Here is a 25528-nt window from a genome sequence, read left to right as displayed (position 1 = left end):
TATGGATTAGGACTATTTAAGGGCAAGATTTTCAAGATTTTTTCGAACCCTTTTTTATATGATAAAATATTTTATTCTCATATTTTTTTGTAGTGTTCAAATTATTTTGTATCGACTACAGGATGCAAAAATATTTATGAATATGTAGTTTACTTGATTTTAAAAGAGATAAAACATTAAAAAACAGCTTTATAATCCATCATTTTTACTGTAGCGAAGATAAGGTAGAAATTTTTCATTTTTAAATATCAGAAGCACCCCCTAGATAGTTTGCCACTTGAGATTTTTTCTTGTTTTCTAGAAAAAAATTTCCTACCTTGACAATGAAGGTAGTTTATCATGTAACCAGTCAAAAACTATTCTGACGTACTTCTAAAGTATCATTGAAACCCAATTGAGGACTACGTATGTATCTGAAATTCTTATGATTTCAAGTAGTAACACGGAAATATATATTATAAATATTGGATAATGTAAAGACTTACACCTTCCAACAGCTCTTTAATAAGTCCATTCCACTTCTTAGTATTCTTGTCATAAGAACCATATTGTCCATCAGGTGCCAGCTTGAACTCGTACGAGATGTTCAAAACCTCTGAAATTCCTTGAAGCAAATCCATCGAGTAACCCTCATACCTCGCGTTTCCTGTCAACACTTCGCCATTTTGCGGCTCTTTGTGCATCAAGAAAGGAGCTCCGATTCTTGACGACACAATGAAAACTTTATTCTGCCACTTTTCAGTCACTATATCAATCACTTCCCCGGCGGTTCTTGTTGTGACGATTCCACCCGTCGCACTCCAAATGCCGATTTTCTTAAAACCTTCTTTGCTAAGCTCCATTATATCTAGGTTGAACTCTGTCCTCTTGTTCTCGGTAAAATTAATATCTCCCGTCATTCCAGTCGTTCTTTTCTGAAAATAATAAAAAAAACATATATTACTAATCCAGAATTAGGAGTATTTCGCTACTATGGATATAAATTATTCAAAGCCTGCTAGTCTTTCGCCGGACCATTGGAATTCATGTTGTGATGCGTTTTATGCAAATTATGTATGTTTCCCGGAAAATCCCCGTCGCATTATTTCACCGGCATAGACACACAAACCGGTTCGTGAATTGTTCTACGGCAGCAAACTATACATCGGGTAGAGTTGTGTGTAATTGGTGATACTTTGGTAGACTTAACGTGCTTCAATATTCAGCTAAACTACTATATATGTATAATTATCATTTGCATATCAGAATTTGTTTAAAATAACATATATACAATGTACATATGTAGTATAGTGTATACCAATGACAATGCGTTAGTTATGTAGTATGAAGTTTTAAAGTCAATAAAAAAATATGTATTAAATATTATTTTATAGAAAAAATAATAACAGACATATATTATCGGTCCATTAATATTTTCAAAAAATGAAAAAAAAAGCTGTGGACCTTACTTTAACAAAGACAAGGGTCAGTGCTGAACGTTTCAAATATGTACTAAATGGTGCATTTTTAAAATATTATTACGCTGGTATTTATGCCAAAGAGTAAGGTTCCGCCCCAAATCATATACGTTGATAAAATAATCGCGAATTAAAAGCACGTTAAATTATTAGTTTTAAAATTAATAATTCATCAAATTTCACATTTTAAAACTTTTCATAAACTTGAACTTTTCCCGAAAATCGGGTAGCTTTCTTTATATTATATAAAATTGCTAATTTTTATATATACTATAAAACATTTTTCCCTCCTTACTCTTTTAAATAACAATTAAAAAAATATATTTTTGCTCTCTTTAATTTGTTATTTATTTTTTTTACAAAGCAACAATTTTTTAATGTTTTAAATAGCCGCCTTTTTAAAATAATATGATGGATAAGACTGGCCGTTTAACTGATATATAATTTAATTTAACTGACATTTTTTGATAGTCGAAATATTTTTGCCTTAATTATTGTATTTTATATTAAATAAATAAAGTATAAATATTTTATTAGGGTTTTTTTGGATCAAAAATTTTCGACCAGAGAAGTGTAAATTTACAAATTTTTTGAGTTGAATAAATTTTTGTCAAAAAATTATTTTACAGATATTTTCTAGTTGGTCATTAAATTATTGACTGAAAATTAACGGTCTAAAAATTTTAAAGCTTGCATTTTTTACGGTCAATAAATTTTTGTGAAAACAATTTTTTTAGTAAATTTTTTATAAATTAAAATTTTTGACTTACAACAGAACGGTCATATTTTTTTGACCGTATTTTTTAAAATAAGTAAAAGCATGTATCTCATTCCCAAACTGGTTTTACCATTGCAGCACGGCGCAATATATATCATAATAATACGTGCCCAATAAAATTTGTATTTTCTGAAGCCTTTTTAAATTACTTTATGATAAAATTATTAGTATTTTATTTCATATGTTACTCAGTAACTTACAGCCTAAAATTTAGTCATTTATTTATAATTGACTTATTAATAAAATATCTGCTTAAGGTCTGTTTATCCATCGATTCATTTTTAAACCCATTTTTCTCCTAATTTTTACTGACAACTATATAAAATGATTTGTTTTTAAAATAACAAACGTATTTTAAAATTAAATCAAATACCTGTTTTTAATACGGCCGACTGTGCAAATAGAGAAATAATAAAATCGATAGTGAATATATAATTATTTGGCAAAAGGAAAACATTAAGGAAATTTTTCAATACATACTTAAAAGTAATTGTAATAAACTTTATACATATATTTAGTGTTTAATGTATCAAAGTAATAATAAATACGTGTCATTAAAAATGTGTTGAGAACCATTGGTGTTGTGTGAATAACAATGGTGAACAGCTAACTAAATACTATTTGAAAAGTATGGAGTAAATATTTTTCAGATTTTTTTCTTTTGTTTATTTGTTGCTAAGAGAAAAAAAAACAGCAGCAGTATATTAAATATTATGTTTGAAGTTTAAATTAATTACAATTTAAATTGATTCTCTATTATTACTAGCAAATGCATTTTTAATTTTGAAGTCTTCATCGAAAGTATGGTTTAATAATGTTTATATTATAATTTTAACAGTTAAATTCTACTGTAATAATTTTCGAGTATAGATCATATTGCATTATATTTAAAAAAAAAATATATTTAAAAGCGCTGTTCTTAATAATATTGAAGCGAATAAATTATTAATATATAAATTTTCTTCGTATTTCATTCGCATTATTTATTGGTAAATATAAATATATAGTTATATATTAATATTTATTTTTACTTTTACTTTGATAAAGATAAACGTGAAAATATATAGCAACTCCCAGAAGAAAACCTGGAGATAGAAAATTCATTGAATTTCGACCAAACAGCCATTATTTTTGTTATACAACTATACAAGTCTCGCGTTCACAATCTTAAAAGGTCATCTCTCAAGAGATAAGTGCACTCTGGAAAAATATTGAATCAGTCTAAAACCATCAATAACGTCCTTTTATAATGGTTGTATAACCATATTATTTTTTTAATATTAATGGATATATTCTATAAATTTATTATACACACTGTGCGAATTTTGTTTCACACCTGGAGTTTTAGCTTTCAGTGACAATAAATTGATTGTTGCCGGTTGATATCCCGACGGGCCAGACGGCCATTTATTATTCCATGAGATTAACAGCTAACTACCAATTTGCCAATGGCTATTACGTCACGAGCGAACATACGCTGTATTGCCAGGTGACAAAAACAGTTTAATTTGATAAATATTGATGTAAAAACTTAATGTATCGTTCTTGCGATAAAAATATACAGATTCCTAAATATTTAAACATCTTTTTGCAACATGAAATATATTCTTTATATAATTTAATTCTGGTCTGAAAATGTAAGTGCTTGTTTGTGTGACAAGATTAGAAAATAGCAATTTCAGTGCGGACTTTAATCTCTTCAAGGTAAATTTGGGCGTTTATCCAACTACCCAAATATTTGAAATACTTCACCCTTTTAAATATACATTAGTCTAATTTTTAGCTTATCGGACCCACAGGGAATTTGCTTATTAATATAAATTGTATTTTATCAATGTTTATTCGTAGGTCCTGTTATATATTATTGAAACAGAAACGAGAAAATATTTTTCAGCCCATTAAAAAGCATTGAAAGCTTTTTAACAAGTATCTTTATAGCGGCATTACCGGTAATAAAAAAATAAATAATTACCATCTTCATAAAATTAGCTACTCCTAAACCATGCTTCCAAGAGTTTTTCTGATCGCACATCATAGGCGTAGGGATGATTTTGTCTGTCTCTGATAAACCAATGATAGACCAAGCAAAGTGTTTCACAGCATCGTTCATCAAAGCTGCTTTCAGCTGCAATAGACAAGTAGCTTAAAAATTACTCATTACAGATTAAATCAAATCTGTTGAACTAACCTTAACAGAACTAGCTCTAACATGCATTTGTTGATTCCAAGGCTTCAGTCTTTCTCCTTCTTCCCAATCGTGAACTGCATTCAATACTTCTGAATTTGAAGGATCTACCATCCTCACGCAAGTTACATTCGTCCTTCCGAATTTAAACTCAGCCAAGTCGATGATGTGCGTGTCTAAGTTTGTTAAGATGTAACTCTGAAATAAATACATATGTTTTAACAACACTTACTTGATTACTTACATGAAAATAATATACCTGATAATCTCCCATTAGTTTAACTTCGTTCGCCTGCCTCAGATATTGTAAGACATTTTCAGGCTTACAGTCTATAATAATATGAGTCTCTCCAGAGTTTTTGACAGATTTAAATATCTGTCTATTATCACCTCCTGGATCGAGTTGACGGAGAGTGATGGGATGATGATCTGGACCGTGTCTCTTCAAAATAGCTTGTAGGCGAATAAGACCTGTAAAAAAAGCGTACAATTATATTAATTAAAATCTACTATTCTAATATATGTATTAATAAATTTAAAATGAAACTGTTCTCTCATTCCCTACAAAAATATTCTTAACTCAGTTATAAAAATATGAAATATGTATTAAATTTTAAGCACTCATAATTAATCAATTCTCCTAAAAAGCCATATACGTAATTAAACTATAGATATTCATATATTAATTACAATTTTTTATGGTAAGTTTTATGTATGCATAGTTTTTTTAATGCAAAATATAAATCAGCTCTCTAGGGATATAACGCGATCCTACGTCTATTTTGCATATAAAAGCCATTGCAATTTTCATATTCATAATAAAAAAATCATTCTCTATACATGCCCTATGTAGAGTCGCATTTGATGGGAACTAATTAATTCTGATTGCAATTCAATTCGCTATACAGCGTTCGGTGAAATTGACTGTAGAGCTTTACTGACTTCACTGACGTGCTCGTTAATTAATGACACGTCATGGAACGGTTTTTTGGATGGGTATAAAATTCCTGAAGTACATAGTACATGCGAAAAAAAAATAAAAAGCAACATAAAGGGTGTTCTTGTTATATAAATTTAAACTAATGATACGGCACATTCGAAACTTTCCGTGTAAAAGTTTTGTTTGGAGCGACGTAACATGTTTTTTTTTTATTTTTGTGTCGGAGTCTGAAGTTTTTTTATGGAACGATGTGTGTATGTAAAGCTATTTATTATTACTTTTTTAACCTGGATAGATAAAAAAATAACATATTATAAATTAATTAAAATTTATAAAAAATTATTTCGCATTTTTCTTATATGTTAGAACCAGAGCTTAAGCATGTATTCTAATATAAATCAATAAGCTTAAAGTTTTTTTTAAAGCTATAAAAAATAGCATTTAAACCTTAATGAAACTTTCAATTTCTGAATTTATATGGCCTTGATAGATAATGTCTTTTCTTACAGATAGTTTTTTTTTATTATTTGCCAATTAGATATAAGCAAGATCTGTTTCTTATCCAAATACTTAATTACAACTATCCCACATTTTTATTATTTGTTCTTAATCATTGTTAATCACATCGTCCGTTCGCGGGCGATTAGTTCCCTAAGCAATTAATCTTTCCCCGCCCTCTAAGGGAGCTTGCAGTTTTTCTTCGCAAGCCAACTTTCCTCCGGTCATTAGCAGATTTTTTCCATCCCCCAACTCAACAACACTGTCTTTATTGTTTTCGACCGAAATTAATAACGCAAATTACCTTCATCTTCCTCGTACAGGATAGTGTAGCTGAGCCAATCGTAGTCGTTGACCAGTTCCGCGTAAGCCCTTGATAGCTCCTTCTCTTCCGGATGAAAGTTTATCGACATTTCCCTCTTGATGGTGTTGTCCGGAGCGTCGGGTAGCCACAGAGTCTCCACGTGGGGTATCTCGAAAGTTTCGCAGATCGACTGGACGATACCCCTAGAATCGACGGACTCGGGGCCGAAGATCGCCACCACTCCTGTGGCTATAAGTTCGCAAGCTGAAAGCACAGAGGATAAATCATTTTAATTGTAGTGGTATTATGTAGTTCAAGTCGTGATAGGATATTCAAAATTTAATTTAGCTCGATATGAAGTATTAATTACGAATCTTAACTGGATCAAACTAAATTTATATATAAATATTTTGCCATGTGACGATCAAATTCCATACTTTTAAAAAAATAATTAGACGATAAAATCAGTATATATAGATTGGGATATTTAAGGACATATACTTGAAATAAATCGTCATATTAGTCACAAGAATTGACCACCATGAGCATTTTTCACCGCAAACAAAACTTTTATTATATATATCATTTAAAACGATCACGAAATAAATCTGTCTGTCTAGTTCTTCAAGATGTTACAAATAGTTGTAATGAATTCGAACTTAAATGGTTCATTAAAGCAATTGCAACCGAAATATCATTGTTATTTCAAAATGATCAGAGATATTTTTATTTATCGCAATGATACTAACGACGTAATTTGCAACATTTGCTTTCAATCTAATTCAAAATGTGAATTTTCTGTAGGAAAAATATGGGATAAACGGAAATTAGATTATTAAAAACGCTGTCAAAAAGTTCATATCGATTCGGTAATATTTATTCGAAACAAATATAACGATGAAATTTTAAAATTATTGTTATATTAGACTTTTGACCTTGCTACAATATCTATGTCATCTGCATTGCAGTCTCGAAAATTTTTATATTTCATATATTTTTTATTTATGTTTTAAACTATAAGTTTTAATCATAAAAATTGCACATGCACAAAACGTAGACATTTAACATGGCATGTTTCAATTAAAAAAAATGTTTTATGTACTAGTATGAGTACGCACAAAACGGTAACGACCAGATGTTTGTTCGCATTGTTTTTATGACCGTTTTAATTTTTACTTCTCCTAGTATATTTCACTTTTTATGGCGTTTATGGCGTCGTTCGAAAGTTGCGCCATAATTACACACCATAAGTCGATACACACTGTGTGCGATTTTGCGAAAAAATTACAATGTCGCACGTTTCTTTTCTCGGTTTAATGGTTTTCCATCTTTTTTTGCAGCCAAACAAAGAAAACGACCCCCAATTAATGTTAAAGCCACCCTATAGCCGGGGAAAGAGAGAGAAAAAATATTTTAATTAACCCTCGAAGCGTGTAATGTGTTTGATCTCGGTCCTGTAAAGAAAACGCCGCAATGTTATTCTTTTACGTTATTACGGCACACATACACGTTAACGGTTTTTATTACTTATTGCCTTTGTAATGGGTTTGAAACATTGGAATTCGTATCGGATCGGTTAAAATATTATTCAATGTTATTTAGAGCGTAAAATAATCTGCTGAATTAATTTTTTTTAATATTGTTCATATATTAATTAATATAAAAACACACTGAAAAGAAATAATATAAAACATACTTTATTAATAAATATTCTTTTAACATAATGATTTCATTGTTTTGTATCACTAAAAGCTTAAATAAAAACCCATATAAAAGGAGAGCTTATTCTCGATTAAACTATTTATTACCGCTTTTCTCTATTGATCCCAATTACAGAATTGATCTTATAAATACAGGAGCAATATCGAGTGTACAGATCAAATATTTAAATCTACTTATCTATTGTGCTAATTGTTATCAATAATTTATATATTATTTATAGTATAGTCAGCTATAAATTACGAGCAACTGTGTCATTTTTAACTGATTCAATTTTGTGTAAATTAAATTTATTTTGGAAAAATCTTCACCTTCTTTTCCTGTAGTAAAGCTGTCAGTCTCTGGCACGATTTTAATTATTGGTGTGAATTTTATCTTCGGGCTGTGCATGTTGATCCTATCTATGGCATATTTAAACGCCATTTGTGAATCATAGTTGGACTCGTCGAAAATCGCTCCTAAAACAATAAAAAAATAAATTATTAAATATTTATTAAAAAAAATATAATTAAATTTCTTGATTGTTAACCCTTCACTTATTGATGATCTCTATTGTTGAAAAAAATATAACTCAATATAATATGAAAAAATCATAAAAAAAATATCAATGCAAACAGTATGTTGCAAATATGAAATATTAGGAAAATAAAAAAATTATAAAGTCATATGAAAATATCATTAAGGTTTGGGGTATGTTGCAAATTTGCAACACCATTAAGCGAAGGGTTAATATGTTATAGTTTTATATGTTATTTAATTTCAAATTAACTCAATCATTAAATAAAAACTATAACTAAGTATAGACATTTAGTTTTTAAATATTAGAATATCGAAATAGTAAAAAAGAAAATATTGAAATATTCATATAAGAAAATATTTTTTTTTTTAATAATGACATATTCATACACATGAAATTGTTATGAAAATATATTAAAAAGTATCGTGACTATTAATTTAAATTAAAAAATAATAAACAATTATTTGTTTTGAAATTTAGATCAGTATTAATCTTTCTTTTAAATATTCCATATTCTAAAAAAAATAAGATTTGGTATATTAAAAATATTGCCATTATAAAGTAGCTTAGAAAAACGTACAATTAATTATTATTTGTATTGATTTGAAAAAGTGCAATTCCAGCCATAAAGTCCACAGCTAAAATGAGTAATTTATGGAATTTCGGCTATTAGTGTATTTTTTTAAAGCGATTTTATTTCACTGTAAAAGGATTTAAAAATAATGCACAAATGTGCTCTTTAAGTTTAATGGTTCTTAGTGTTTTTAGAAATTAAATATTAATGTATGCTATGAAGATATATTTTTATAGTAGTTAATATTGTATGTACTAATGTGTAAGCTTTGGTTATTAGCTTTGTCATTTTACTACATTTTATTTTATTGCAATTAATTATTTATTATTATAAAATTGCTTAAAATTAACTATTACGTTTAAAAAGTACTAATTAATCTGTGAGATAAGTTTTATGGCGACCGTTTGCCAAACTTATATATTTTAATGTTCATCAGAAGCATAATAAACTTTTTGAGAAATAAAAAATGTAATATGACTTAAAAATATGTATATTGTTAGATCATTGTTAGTGCTTCTGAAAACCCCCTTCCTTTCGTCAGGCGCCAGGAATAGCAACAGTTGCCCCAGGGTCATCAAGCAGCGCTCTCTATTTATACATATTATTCTTACTAAAAAATATTATTTATATGTAGTTTGAAAACTTACAAAAAAATTTTTTTTGCTGGTCCAGCGCTGGTATTATCCGCTGATAAAATTATTAAAATATATATCTACTGCAATTAATTGGACTGAATAATAAGAGAGCTTGCAATTTAGCATCTGAAATTGGTCAATAAAGACAGGCAAAACAAATAATTCTGTTTAAATTACAGAAGCTGGACTTGATAACAGACTGTATTTTATTGAAGCAATTGGTGCAAGAAAACATTAAAATTATTCTTAATAAGTTCTAATCAACTTATTCGTTTGGTGGTGAAGCCGTCAAAAAGCAACCTTTAAGAAGGTTAAGCTGTGTTGATAATTAATGTACAAATTTTAATTAATTTCACTATGAATCGAATTACAAATTAATGATTTTAGAAGAAATTGTACTATAAAAAATTAGCTGAATATATTGTTTTAGAAATAATTTTCATAGCAAGATGATATCTTAATTAGAAAATATTTTATTACTCGAATCATAACTAGTTAGAAATTAATAAAAATATAAATGAAATATATTAATCAATCTTATATACCATAAATAAACGTTGAAGAAAATTTTTGAATTATTAAAAATTAGTTCGCTTTTTCTTCTATCCTTTCCGCATACAGTATAACTCCAGAGAGCAAGCGCAATGAAAGTTTTTCCGAACACTAACTGGAAAAATTCTCACCTGCCACACTTTCATCGTTCCTTGCAAAACTATTCCCTTGGCTTTATTTTCACTAGAACTCGAAAATTTACGAAATTTCAATTTTCCAAGCTTGGAGAATAATTTTCGTCAGCCCGGACGCCATTAGGCCATAAACAGAGATAAGAAAACTTTACAGCGGATCAAGTCCTTTGTGGCCTATTTTCTAGCCATCAGTTTACGATATCATTACGCTTTATTGTTTTCGCAGAGATAGTATTGAATATGGTTTGCGTTGTTGTGTTTATAACCCATGTCGTCGGCGGTGCTTTACATTTTACAAGCAGGATTTTCTTAGTCGTAAAAATTGGCCGTATCGACCAAATTACAAATAGTAGCCACATATAAAAAAATAGTATAATGTATAAATAATGACATTTAGTACGTATTATGGCTTACATGTTGATTTTTAGAAACTTAAACATATTGACATTTATTGATACGAGGTATATTTATAAAAAATATTTTTTGATTGCATTGATTAAATTTATATGTAATTTGCAGTTTAAAATATGCAATCGTATAATAATATTATTTTTATTTAGGATTAGTTTTTGACGTAAGATCGAAATTATCTACTAATAAAAATATTTTTATACATTAGGATAATACCCACGTTGTGTAAATCTCGTGAACGTTAAAAGCCACTCGATAAGTAAGTAAAAAATGTTATCATAAATTTAAAAACAAAGTAAGGGAGAAACAAGAAAAATTCACCCTACGTTCGACTCGTAACTCAAACTAAAGTAGCTTCGTTGCGGTAATGGAAGAGCCGCAACAGATTTTTTATGATAAAACCCGATTTTATAATATAAAATATTTCCATGTATTGATCTATACTGTCAAAAGAAGTGAGCAATGAGCTTTATTTATTTCTTCAATGCTAATATTCAGAAACTATTTATTTTCTTAAAGACATCTAGTAAAAATGTGTTCTAGTTTTTTACAGTAGACAAAATCCAAATATATATTTTACAATAAGTATTATCTATTTATTTATTTTTTGTTTTAAAAATGGTAATATTCGGTATCCTTTTTTTATTCAAAGACATCAAAATAAATATATGTTCTGCAAATTGCGAACTTTAAAATTCCATACAGTAAAAATTTATAAACATATATGAATAAAAAATTCCGCACATTAGTAAAAAATAATATTTAAATTTAATATTAATATACTTTATGTTAAGAAAATTTTCTTACCATTATTAATGATATTAAACTCACTTTTGCCGCAAAAAAGAGTTGTAGTTTTGCTCTGGTTATTTAAATTTTAATAATTAGTTTATCTACATGAGATTTTCATTAAAGTTTAGGATCTAAAGTGAAACCTGTGTACTTTGCCGTATTTCGCCATTTACATTTTTTTTTAATTTTTTTTATTTATTGCTAATTTAAGAAAACATAACTGCGACATTTTTAGTGCAATTCATAATGACTTGCCATTTGTCAAACCATTTTTTAATAATTGGTATTCTGTTTTGAAGTCTATTAATTATAAGTCTATAGACGGCCGTATTATCGGCGAAAATAAATTTATTGTCATTTCTGTGCGGTTAAGTTTTATTACTCGTAAATATTATGAATAGCAAGGGTTCTAAAATTGCGCTTTGGAGGATGCCAGAAAATAATGTCCTGGATGTTGACAAATATTTTTTAGTTTATTTTCTTATATAAAATTACTGGAAATTTGTATGTAATTATTTTAATATAATACCTGCGTGTAATACAAACGCGATTAAAATCCTTAGAAATGCCTAAGAAAACTGTTCTTTTATTAATTTTTTCTCAAAGCCTCCCTTAATATATTTCACAACTTTATTTAATTGTTCCGTGGAAGAATGAGTACATCTAAATACAAATTGTTCACAACATATTAATAATATTTTACCTGTAAAATATTATTAATAAATCAATATATTATTTATCGACTTTCAAGGACGATGAATAATATTTTCTAGTTCATTACTTGTTACTGGAGGAATTTTTTTTAAAGCTTTATCAAAGTAATCTTTAATTTAATTTATTATTTTATCATAGAGTTTGCTTGTACTAAGGATATCTAAGTTAATATGTATTTAAGTTAATTTGCTTATATATTATATATATATATATATATATATATATATATATATATATATATATATATATATATATATATATATATATATATATATATATATATATATATATATATATATATATATATATATATATATATATATATATATATATATATATATATATATATATATATATATATATATATATATATATATATATATATATATATTTAAGCATATGGCAATATACAATTAACAAATTAGACTATATTTAATGTCAAAATATTTCACAAATGGCAAAAAAAATTAAATAAAAAAAGCATGTTACAAAAATATTTGACAATAACATTACTAATTTACTAATAATGAAGTTTTTGTATTTATTATTTTTTTAATTTAAAATTATATTGACGATTGTGACAAATATTAAATTTCATTTAATTTTTATATATATTAACATAATCTTAAATATATTCCATTTCAATATTATTTTATTAATATGCCGATTTTTTTGTGGAAATGTTAGAAATTTTTGTTGTTTGCAATTTTCGCTGTGTGAAATTTTTGTGATCAAAATTTTTATATTTGCAAATTTAATATGCCCAATATTCACTTAACATTCTAGTTCATACTGTATTTTCCAAAATTATACTATGAAATTATTACTGAAATAATATTGTATATGTATAGATTCTTCTATGATGAATATTTATTTTCTATAAACCTTTTTTATTTGTTATTAAAATAGGATAAAACCATTTTACTATATTTTTTTATTTTTTTATTACAAAACATACTTTAAAATTAAGTACGATCTAATTGAAACATATTTTCTAGTTTACAAGAAAAAATTAAATGTTGAAATAATACTTATTGTATTAAAAGCAAAAGATAAATAAGGGAAAAATACGAAACCCTATACAAGATAAAATAAAAAGGACACAAATTAATTATTTAAATTATTAAAACTATTTATAACAATACATTTTTAAATAAAGTCCTAGAACAAAAAAAAAATTCTCTAAAACAAGACATTTTAGATTTTAGGCATATGCTTAAACTTAAATTTATTTTGACATAGTTTTGTCATTGATTTTGAAGTTATCATTGTCTCACCTAATATTTAAATAGTATTTTTTGTATTTTTATTAGATGTTTTTGCATTGTTGGTATAAAAATCTACTATAAAATTAAAAAAAAATGTATCATTTAAATCGATTTTTTCTGAAAAACTTGGGAGTATAGAAAAACGTGTATGTTGGTACTAGTATAATTTAAAGTTTTTATACACATATTTTAAACGCTTCTGTAAATTGGTTTTAAGACCGCAATTTGAACCTGAGTACCATAATATTTTTGGTAAATTTAAAGTTCAAGTCCTGATGTATACAAAAGTATTTGATGCATGTTCTCTATTTAGTGCAGTTTCCTTTTTCACTTTTAAAAAGTAGAGGCAAGGTTTGTCTGCCTTTTGTCAAACATATTTCTTTAGTTTTCTATCAATTTTATATTTAATAAAATAATTGTTAAGGTTTTAACTTAAATAGAATTGGTTTAAGACAGTAAAAACTAGAAATAACGGTTTTGCCATTAGCGTACATTAATAAGTTAATATTTTTAAAAACATACATATGAAGAGGAACAGCTTAAAAATTAAATAGCCTGGACCATTTAGATATGATCATATTATGTGTATATGCTAATCAAGGGCTTTGTAACTAATTTATGGATTAAGATTTCATGCCAAAGTGTCTAATGCTTTTTCTATGCCTAGTATTAATATTTTTGTAATTTTTTTATATTAAAATTAGCGGAAATGTGTAATTTTAAATGCTTATCATAAATACAAAATTGTTTCCTAATAATTTTCTACTGAGAAATTATTTTAAGCACAATAAGATTAACTAAGCAAAAAATAATAGACTAATTAAACGAGTATTGATTGAAATGTTATCTTCTTACACAGATTCTGGCTGTACTGTTATCTAGTCCATATGATTTTTTATTACCAATGTTTTTACGTAGAACTTTTAGTATGATTATTTTATGCATTTTTTGGTATAATTTTCTGTCAATATATAGGATTTATAGAAAGCGCTGAATCGCATGTAAAATATTTTCTATATTGATTTTAATTATAGTATTGTTTTCAACTTTTACCTGTGGTATATATTATTAGAGAACTTATTTTTTAGCAATTATGGTATTTTTCACAAGAACTTGTCAGTAGAAACATTTTTTTCTGTTTATGCGATCATATGTCATTTTTACTTTTTTTTTTATTTTAACGCAAATATCGTAGGTAATTTATCCTATTGATTTTTTATATATGTTACACTTAAAAAATATAGGTTTCGATTTAAAATATGCATTTTTTTCTCCCAGAGCATACAATATTGATTAAAATATTTTATAAATAAATACAGGAACCTCTTGCGCCATTTCATACCAAACACTATTCACGTTGAGCTCTTAAATCACGGCTATATAAAAAAATCTCGTAAATTAATAGCTCGCATTCACCAACGCTGTAAATCGGGCTTATCCGCCAGCGCTGAAAATATGGCCCACGGATTTAATTCCCAGTGACCCATGGCCGTAATGTAAATTTAATCAAGTTATCAGGCTCGTAATTCACGTCGAGTTTTACACGTGTGCCCTCTGTATATAACGTAAATTCAATGCCTGCAAAGTACAGGTACACTTAATGAGCTTTTCCCGAAAAAAGGCTTTCCGATTCAGAAGCTATATTTACCGACCCTTTAGTGAAAGTATTTTAAGGCGCACGCTTGAATTGGAAATATCGGTGTAAAACGTCGAATCGTCTTGATATAAATATACTATATAAAAATATGCGTTCTCAAAATCACAAAATATAGGATATAAACAGTAAAAGGCTTTTGCGTTGCTCCTAGAAAATCGATCGGTTTATTATAAATAAAGTAATAAAACAATTTCATATAAGATGATATTTAATTTTTGAGAAAAATTGTGTGCTAGAACGAAAGATTGCATATCGAGCGTGTTCATTATACCTGTACTTTTGATTGGATCAACTGCTTCGCATTATCAGTTTTTAATTTAACTGTAAAATTAATGTAAAATAAACAATATTAATTTTGTGTACATTGTACGTGTTTGTAATATTTCTAGTCGTGTAATTACTTAGATAATTTGCTCTGCGCATATTGAGTCAGTTTCCCCTAATTGAGGTTTGAAAAGCGATCCGGGACGTGCATGCAAAATTCCTACATTCGATACAATGTCTAAATTATGTGGATATAATTTAGAACAAATTTTGCTGCATTCACGTTTAACGTGAATGCAGCAAACTGCAACTGACAATTTTGCAGCATTGTTTCTTAAATTAAATTAAATTAATTAAGTGTAAGGTATAAAGTAAGTTTAGGGTTTTTTTTATTTTATTTAATTGTTACATTTTTTTAAAAATACATACACAATTTTTAACAAATATAAGTAATAAGCTATTTATTTAGCATAAAAATGTTTTTATAGAAACATTCAGGTGGTTTTTTAAAAATACATTCTATTAAAAATGTTTTAAAATGAACCTGTCTCAGTTTGATTATGATTTTTTAATTAACTAGACCAAGAATGGAATTACTACTGATTCAATACATAATTTTCATGCTGTTGATTAATCATAGATAGTTTCTAGATTAGATTTTATTAAAATTAATTAAATAAAAATTAAAAATGAACGAAAAAAATGTTTCATAAAAAAACATTAAAGAATAGATTTTAGAGAATAAAATAAACATTTTGTTTGCTATGCAACGAAACTTAACTTTAAAAGACAGACCCCTACCCTTAAAAGTACACTTTGTAACTCCTAATAAAGTTTTTGATTTTATGATGACTAAAATGTTAATATGCATGTCATAATTTATTATTAAACCTCAATTTTTTGGTACATCATTTTCGTATATTTTTCTGATTCAATTTTTGTATTGTGTAATTCGTTTTATTTTTCTCTTTTTTTCGTTTATTAATTGCACTAAAAACAATTAACGTCCTCGCAAAATGATCTAGTTGTAAGAAAAAACTTCGTGGTTAAGTGAAAAGTACTTGTATATAATAATAAATTAGCTAGTAGTTCTATTCATAATTAATAATATAAATTTATTATTAAAAAAGCGTACCTCTTTAAAGTTGTAGACATAAAATCTTGTTGTTTTTAATCATTAAATTCTATTGAAGTTTATTGTTAATAAATTTATTCAGTCATGTAAAAAAATTCTGCAATATATAAAATTTGTTGAACACTTGTTTTTTGTAAGAATTATAATTATTTAAGCTTCGTCCAAAGATTCTGTTGTATATATTTTTTGCTATTCTTAATATTATTATTTTTATTGAAATCATCTTAAAAAAGTAATTTTCTTTCTTGAAATGAGTTTGAAAAAAGTGATAAGGTGATTTCTTACTTTATTTGTATTTCTTAGTATGAATAAGAAGCTTAGTACTTATTTTTGCCACGAAGCTTTCATCAATTTTCATATAAAAATAAAGCACTCTTTTCACAGCTAGCAATTTTACGTGAAAAAAATCTACTTAAAACGTTTGATATTATATTTCAGTGAATTAATCATTGGTTATGAATTATTAAGTCTTATTTTAATTTTTTAAATACAGTTTGAGTATAAACTAGTTCTAACTGAAAATTTGTATATATATATACTATGTACATACATATATGTATAAAATAATTTCAAGCACTAGATTTGTGTATAATAATATTATTTTGCTATTGTTGTGAGGCTGTTATTATTTTGCGAAAATACTAATAATTGTTTTAACCAAATTAAAACAATAGATGTTCTGAAAAATTGGCAATGTCTTTTGCAAAGAATTAAGTTAAGGTACGAATTTTCTCATCAAGTCTTTAAATTTAAATAGAGATTAAATGTCAATTTAAAAATTGTATTAATATACATTTGTGAAGCAGAGTTAAAAGGTTTTAAGAAGCAAGATTTACTAATTGTACTTATATTGTAATAAAAATTAAAAACCACATATAAAATAAAATACGTTAAATTTTGATCTCTACGGATTACACTAAAAATATCATCATATAAATTCACGCCCTAAAAAAGGATTGATGATTTTTCCAAGGCCATATTGAAATAGTTTCAAATATGTATAAAAATCTATAGTACGCTATAATATATTTTTACAGTATTTTTTATACCACTATGCAACGCATAGATGTTTTATACGCCAGTGTGTTTAGCTCAGTTGTCGGTGCACTGTGCCGGACTACATAATAATATTATTTTTTATGACCATAATAAAATTTTAGCTCTTTTGGCTCGCTTGATGTCCTTTGTTCTTGTCTTCTCCGTTGCAGAGTTTCCGTTCACGAGCTTTTCCTCCGAACGTTCACTGATTCGTACCGATGCGTCACGAACGTTCGGGGAAAATTTTATTTCACATTTTCTTACGACCGGACCCTTAGTATCCCAGTCGCCGCAAATTTTCCAGCTTATGTTTTTTAAGTTTTTGGGTATCTTGCCGGTAGGTTTATATGTAGCGTACGTACGCCTTTGATGTGCAATATTTATTTTAGTATGTAATATAAATGTTAATATAACAGAAGCACCAAAAATATTTTTGTATAAATTGATTTGAAAAACATTCTATATTAGATTTAAAAACGATAAATTAAACTGTGACTGAATCTTAAAAGATCTCGATTTGTTTTTTTTTAATTTATATTGTGTCTGGGAGATTGGAATTAGTAATGATTATATATTAAAATTATTATTTTTATCAATCATTACAGAAAAGATTTTCCTAGATTTTCTAATTGCAAGGATTGTATATATTATTTAATATTTAAAAAATTCGTTACTTTATTTATCTCATATAAAATTATTGATAAATGATGATTAGGTAATAAAAATTCTCTTTGACTATTTAACTGGTGCTCTGTAATATTTTATTATTTTTTGACTTCTTTGAAACACTAGAAGTTAAGTATATCATTTTATTTAATATACATATATACATATAAATATATCTTAAAATTTATTTGTGCATACACAAAAATTTAATTATGATAATTATATTTATAGTTAGTTTTAGTGAATTATTTTTAAACAAAAAGTGCTATTCAGACAAAATAAGACAATAACAATTTAAAAATTCGTTATTTGAGAATATACATTGTGGTGAGAGGAACACCTTAGCTTTTCATTTCATTTATTTAAAATGATCATCATGACTATTCTTATATTACCAAAAGCTATTAAGGTTTAACTAAAATGTTTTTAGTGTGAATTCAAGTAGAGTTTCTTTACCAAATTAATTTTAAAAACGGAAAAAATTAAACATAGTTTATTAAAATTAAATAGTGACTACATGCAAATAATTAAGCAAAAGTATGGCAATAAATTTCTTTTAAAAAAAAAATTAAAAATCTAGATATCTTTACACAATTCTTAAAAATGGAATTTATTTTATACACTATTATTTAAATTCACAACATAGAACATTTGTGTCCAAATTTTTTTAATTTATTAGTATATTTCTAATTTTTTAGTAAATAATAAAAACACTGACATCTTTGAATTAGTAATTTTTAGGGAAAATTTTAGATCTCAAGGAAACTTTTACCCCTTACTTGTGGTTTTCATAAAAAAACACAATTTCTAATTTGAGTTCAAAGCTTTTTTAATTAATATCACTACATTTTAATTTTATTTAATTTTTTTTATTCGTAGTAATTTGTTATTTAGACTCAGAGAAAAAAAGCATATAGCAAAAAATTAGGAAACTAGTACACCCGCATATTTTTCAATGAATTCTCCAGCAAAACGTTTTCTCACTAACACCGCATTATGATATCCTTTTAGCAGCGTCATCTGTCATAAAATTTTGCAACTCCCACTCCCTTATGTCCGTTCGTAATTGCTTTTCATTTAAAATAAGTTACTTCCCGCCCGGTGTTTCGCACTAAATGGGTTTTCCGTGTTTCCTATTTAACTTTTGCCTCGAAGATATTACAAGCGCGCTGTTTGTACTTTTGCGGTTACCTATGTATATACACACCTACGTATAATTATATACATTTGTACACAGGTATGAAAAGCGATCAAACTCGTCATAGGAGCATTTAGCAAAGTAATAAAAAAAATTTGAACTCACCTATATTGTAGTTTTTCTCTCTCACACCATTCACACCTAGCAGGAGGAAAAGTGTGAAAATCGCGTAAAATGTACAGGATGCCATCGTGGAATTAAACTGATTTACACAGCTTATATATTACGCACAGTCATTTATGTAATATATATTAAATATATACATATATAGTCACTTTTTTAATTTAACTTGTTATCACTTTAGTTAATTGTGGATATTCTGTGTGTATGAAAAATTATATTTATTAGTAAATATTATTATACTGTTATTTTTATATATAAAGTTTTCTTTTATTACAGACTTGCAATATACCATTTATTAAAGTACATAAAATTTTCAGTCTCCTTGGTAAGTAAAATATTGTTAACAATGTAAATACGAGGTGATGACAATTTTTATATTTCTGTTTAGCTCATATTTTTTTCAAATTGATACTACTAGCTGTAATGGGCATATAAATTATTAGCTATATTAAAAAAATAGTTTATGATTGAGAGCCAAGTATTAACAAACTATTTTGTCACGCTCAATTATTTTTTTAAATGATAACATATTATTTGCATTAAATTTTGGTTTGAACATCGAATAGTGAAGTTATGCATATGAGTCACATGCCAGAGATGCTATGTCCGAATATTGGTTTTATGAATAGTACAAATTTAACAAAAGGATCTTGAGGATGTCAAATATGACAAAAAATGTTAGTGACTTAGCACAGTGGTCGCTAATCGGTGGACCGCGATTTTCTTAATATATTTATAATTTTTGTGTTTAATGAAATGTTTCATTATATTATTTTTAATTTTTGCCTTATTAAATAGCATACTCATTGAAAGTTCAGATCAAAATCTGGTGTTATTAATGCATTTATAATTACAGATTATGGTTAATTTTTTTTTAATAAAATTGTAGGGTCAACAATGACCACTGAAATATGCAAAGCTTATATTGAAGTTCACACACCCGACCATTAGTAAAAAATCGCTTAGACACTAAGAGTATCATACATATATTTATCATTTTTTATGACGGCTAGTGCAGACCGTGTGTGACAATAGACGGTGTAATGATCACAATAGTAATTTGAGTTGATTTTTATTTTATTAAAATAAATAAATATGATTTAAGCTAAAACAAGCTCAAAAACTATAGTTAGTTTTAGAACATTCATTAACTGAATTTGGGTTTAGTTAATTTGTTTAGATATATTTGAGTTTTCATAAACATTTCAGAACAGCATATACTAGCGTTAGGTGATTTTTTTAATAGCTTTAATATATCTACAAGTAAAAATGTTTACGATATGATTTGATACAAATACACATATATTGAAACATATCAAATTATATTTTTTGTGTATTAAGTTGCGGTATTGCTGTTGAAAATGTATTTGGGTATGATTTCACTGAAACGTCAGTAAAAATATAACTTCACTGGTAGTAGGAATTTACTGTAAAATAAACATATAATAATTTGCTAATAATAATTGAACAATTATAAATTTAACTTATCATTAACTCTCAAATGTAGTCGGTTTGTTTATTTTTTTTTAATATTTTTAAATTGCTTTATCGTCGTAAATCGTGTTTTAAATAATATTATATTCTTGAATATTTTTTTAACTACCTAATATTATGTTAATCTAGTACATGAATTTACTACATTAGCATTTGATTATTTACTACAACAAATCTGTCATAAATATGTTTGCAAAAAATATTTATTAATTAAATTTGTAACGATAAGATAATTTGTATACATTATCATATGTTAACATAAACAAAATCTTAGTTAGCAATATACTATGTATGTACATATTTTATTTTACAAAATACATAGATTAACTTTACATTATATTTAACGTCAGTTTTTGCGTGTTTTATTTTATTATAAAAAAATATTTTCATTCTATAACGTCAGAAAATATCCTCTTTTTATATATCGTGTCAGGAAATACCTATAACATTTGAAACATGTGTCATCATTTTGTCTTTATACTAAAAAACTCAAGTATGCGTTTATTTATAAATGTGTAACATATGTGTAATTAAACTAAATAATATATTATAAAAGCAATTTTTAATATTATCACTATTTTTAACCAAACGCTTTTTGGTATTTTGAAGTTGTTGACACACTATTCTTATAACTTTACACACATCAAATACCATCACTATTGTTGCATGTAGAAAATATTTATAAAATTCGTGTCAAATTGGCACGCTTCCACAACAACCGTAGCACGTATTAATTGCGCGCAAATATTTGTATTTAAAATACATTTAAATATACAGCATATACATAATTTAGCGGCTTGTAAAAATTTAACCGGCACACGTCCGCGCTTTAACCGTCGAGTTAAAATTAACTGTTTACACTGACGACATGCTGGCGTTCAAAAAGCAAGATGTTTGCTTTTCTGATGGTATACCAACACTGGTCTCGTGTGTTATAGTCAAGCAATATTTTCTTGGACTATGTCCGACGCCGTTCTATAAATATTCGACTCAATTTAGCATCGGAGATTGCTACCAGACAGAGAGAGAGAGGAGTGAGCGGACCGAGTGAAGACGAATTCGAAGGGAAATTGGCAATTTTACATAACTTGGCAATACGTGGAATCCATTAAAATACTAATTTTGCACTTCCTGCGTATGTACGAGCTTTTATATAAATCAAATTAAGGAAAATTTCTAAGAAATATGGATGAAAAAGTACTGCAAATAATTTGGATTTAATTGCTATAGTTTATTTTGTAATTAATATTTATTTCCAACACGAAAATTAAAATATTTATAATTTATTAATTTCAAAGTAGACCGATAGATGTCACTAAATAAATATTCTCTAAAATAAATGCTAAATCAGAAATACAGACAAACTTAGTAATCATGTACGATATTATACGTAGGTATGCAAATTGAAGCATATAGCATAATTATATACTAAAAAAATTTATTAAAATTTTAGACTTTCAGATAAAATAAAATAATAAATTAAATGTTCTGTTTCTACATTTTTATATTCAATTTATTAAAAAAAAAGCAATGAGGTAAAATAAATTTGCAATAGAAAATTATATAAAAAAAGTTTTAATTATATTGCCATAAATTTTGTTTTAAAAATTGTTATTGCCAATATCTCTGATAAATTCGTTAGCCAGTTTGATCCTCTATATTGATTTTTTGGTCAAAAAATTCTAAGACATGCTAACACTACCGTAGTTTTAATTATATCGTCATGAGAGTGATTTGAAAAATATATCTTGTGAATATCTTTTAAAGTTTAGTAAGCTTTAGGGGTGTGATTTCGAAGCCAGTAATATTTTGTTAGATTATATAATATTATAAATTGCGAGAGACTATGATGGGCGAGATGTTTTCTCCGAACAGTGGTGGTGAAGCTGGCGCAAGGATGTTGTTGGTGGAAAACCCTCAGAGGTCTTGTAGTGACAATATAGCGGAGGTTGATCCATCTCTTCTACGGTGCTTGTATGGTGGAGTCTTTCTCAGGATGTGAGCGTCCATGACAGTATGTTATTCGCGGGTGGGCGGGCATCCGCTAGTGACTGCCCTCTCCTCATTGGAGTCCGGGTTTAAATATTTAGAGCTGCAAAGCTTTCTCACCAATCACAATCATGAAGCGTTTATCTAGCCAATCGTTGAATTCGCTTTATGAACAACGAAATAAGTATACGCCTTTAGAAAGTGACATTTGCTTGATGAATAACTACAAGGTCGGGAGTGACAAAACACCATCAAAACGTTTGTAGTGTAGCATATTTGACATGTTTAGTCATTTTTAAGGACGGAAGTAACACGCGTATGCCACCGAGGGCTTTGCCTTGGCCGGGTGGGCCCATCACAGAATGCCCATCTGGATATTCCGGGTCCAAGATCCTTATCGCTGCCCCCAGAGATATGTATGCTACACAACTATAACAATAAAAATCAATACCATTTGAATACTATTATATTAGCACATTTTAAATTAAAACTCATTAAACATTAAAATCATTGTCTGACTTTTTAAGTTTAATTTTTTAAATGATATATGAGTTTTATATGCATTATCATATAAATCAGTACACCATGTTATACATTTTCAGCTCATACCGGTGTCCACTGGTGCTGGTATGCTTAACAAGTGCAATAAATACAAGTTTGCGTTGAAATTCACAAATTCGAGTGAAACTTCTGCCGTCTTGAGGACCTGTTGAGCATGTTGCCATCATATATAAAATTCCTCGTCAAAGCTTGTTCGCACACCTGGCTTTCAAACTTCACCTGTGGTGTGCCGGCGTTGAAAAATGTTGAGAGCCTCTGGCGCCGCGGTACGTGACGCCGCTGGCCACTTGATACCGTTTTTATATCGCTCACACGTATTTCATTTTAAAAGTTTCACGTCTCGCTTAGATATTTCATAGCGTCTCGGGCAGGGGTCGTCAACGCTTTCCGAATTCGAACGGCCCACTAAAGTACCGCTGAACGCGATCCGGCGGTTTGCGATTGCTGGCAGCTGTGGCGCATAAGTGAAAACGTTCATTCATATCCCGATCTTTGTTGACCCATTATTCATACGCGAATGGGAAATAGATGACACATGGCGGTTAATGTGTTAAATATCTGATATCTGGTATGGAATTTCAAGCGATATTTTCTTAGTAGTTTGAAATATGGATTGAATCCAAATACAGTATAATATATCATAACTTTAAAATTTATAAAAGTGTAGTAATTTATTTTAGTATGCCACTTAGTTATATCATTATGTCCTGATCTCTGATCTTCGTGTCGCGGTGTTTATTTTTGTTTTTAAGACGAAGTTTGTTGTAATTTAAGTTTTGTGCAACAATTGAGATTGTCGCGTACAGTTAAAGTTTTCTGTAAATGGGTGCGTTTTCAATGCGGGGTAAACTCTGGACGTTAAGTATACGAAGAGAGAAGCGGCGGCTCTTATGATCTTCGATGGTCTAAAATTGGGCCCCCCTCTTAGTTGAAGTACTAACTTATTAAATCTAATTTAGAGAGCTTTTGATGCTTTGCACTTCGAAGTGTATATTAGTATCATTTTATTACATAAGCACCCTCCAAAGAAGATTTTGTTTTCTGCCCCTTTTGGTAGAAAAGTCAATTACAAAAGAGTGGCGAGTTTATAAACAGGTTTCTGTTGACCATTAAATCAGATTACGACTGACTGTTTGGATTCAAATCCCATATGCATATATTATGCTTACTTTGACTTAACATGCAGAATTTTTTTTCTCACGGTGGTATCACATTTAACCAAAGAACCCTATTTCTTATCTTGGACGTTAGAAAGCCGCTTTGGTATTATTGATTATGATTTATTGACAAAATAGTTAAATTCTCACGCTTGTAAATTTTGCAAAAAGCTATGTGATCGTTTGTAGACTTACCAAATTTAATCGCTCCATTGGGTCAACCAATAGTTTATTGAAAGTAGTACTTTAATTATTTATTATTGATTTATATTTTATATTTTAATATATGTACAGTTAATAACAGCTTAAGTTTTTTGCTACTGCTTTCTCATTCGTAAATTAAAAAAAAAGTTTTATACGTTTTGATTATATTTTTAAGTGTTTGAACAATTAGCTATATGAGTTAAATAAGTAAATAAAATAAAGAAATATAATAAATATCATCGTCGATTGTTTTAGTATCTGTTAGGGTATAGTTCTAACGCTTAACCACTAGATGAGACTCGACAATACTCTTGAAACCCTTTCAATCAGCATTATTATAGTAAAAAATTTAAATAAATAACCTTTATCTCACCATATAATGTAAATATTACAGAAAGGTAGCTCAAGGACAGAGTTTAGTTTATCTTTATATAACGTATATTTATGCCGTCATGCGAATGGCAAGGTAATGCAAAAAAGTTTAAAGTTTAAAATCGTATCTGTGTCGTGTAAGTAGTTAAAAAGCGTCGTCCCAGAGCGATTTACACTGGAACAATTCCAATG

General features: G+C 27.6%; 1 protein-coding gene across 12 annotated transcripts in view; it reads right to left on the bottom strand.

Moving 5' to 3' along the window:
* The window catches only part of LOC148239559 (glutamate receptor ionotropic, kainate 2-like), a 39193-nt gene extending 17197 nt beyond the window's left edge, over window positions 1-21996 (bottom strand). For 5 of the 12 annotated variants that reach the window (XM_088185988.1, XM_088185941.1, XM_088186012.1 and 2 more), the window contains exons 1-8: window positions 21913-21996; window positions 19542-19755; window positions 8193-8339; window positions 6163-6426; window positions 4680-4891; window positions 4424-4618; window positions 4208-4360; window positions 486-914 (exon numbers count right to left, since the gene is read on the bottom strand). In XM_088185988.1, the coding sequence (XP_088042114.1) occupies window positions 486-914; window positions 4208-4360; window positions 4424-4618; window positions 4680-4891; window positions 6163-6426; window positions 8193-8339; window positions 19542-19626 (1485 nt within the window). In that variant the 5' untranslated portion in view covers window positions 19627-19755; window positions 21913-21996. The other 7 variants (XM_088185998.1, XM_088185953.1, XM_088185948.1 and 4 more) reach the window with 6 other exon arrangements.
* Window positions 21997-25528: the final 3532 nt, after the last annotated feature.

Source organism: Plectrocnemia conspersa, unplaced genomic scaffold, assembly GCF_051122295.1.
Source record: "Plectrocnemia conspersa isolate PC_06_02 unplaced genomic scaffold, ASM5112229v1 ptg000001l, whole genome shotgun sequence".
Taxonomy (NCBI): Eukaryota; Metazoa; Arthropoda; class Insecta; order Trichoptera; family Polycentropodidae; genus Plectrocnemia; species Plectrocnemia conspersa.
The sequence above is the reverse complement of the archived record's forward strand: the minus strand, read 5'-3'. Positions and strand labels throughout refer to the sequence as shown.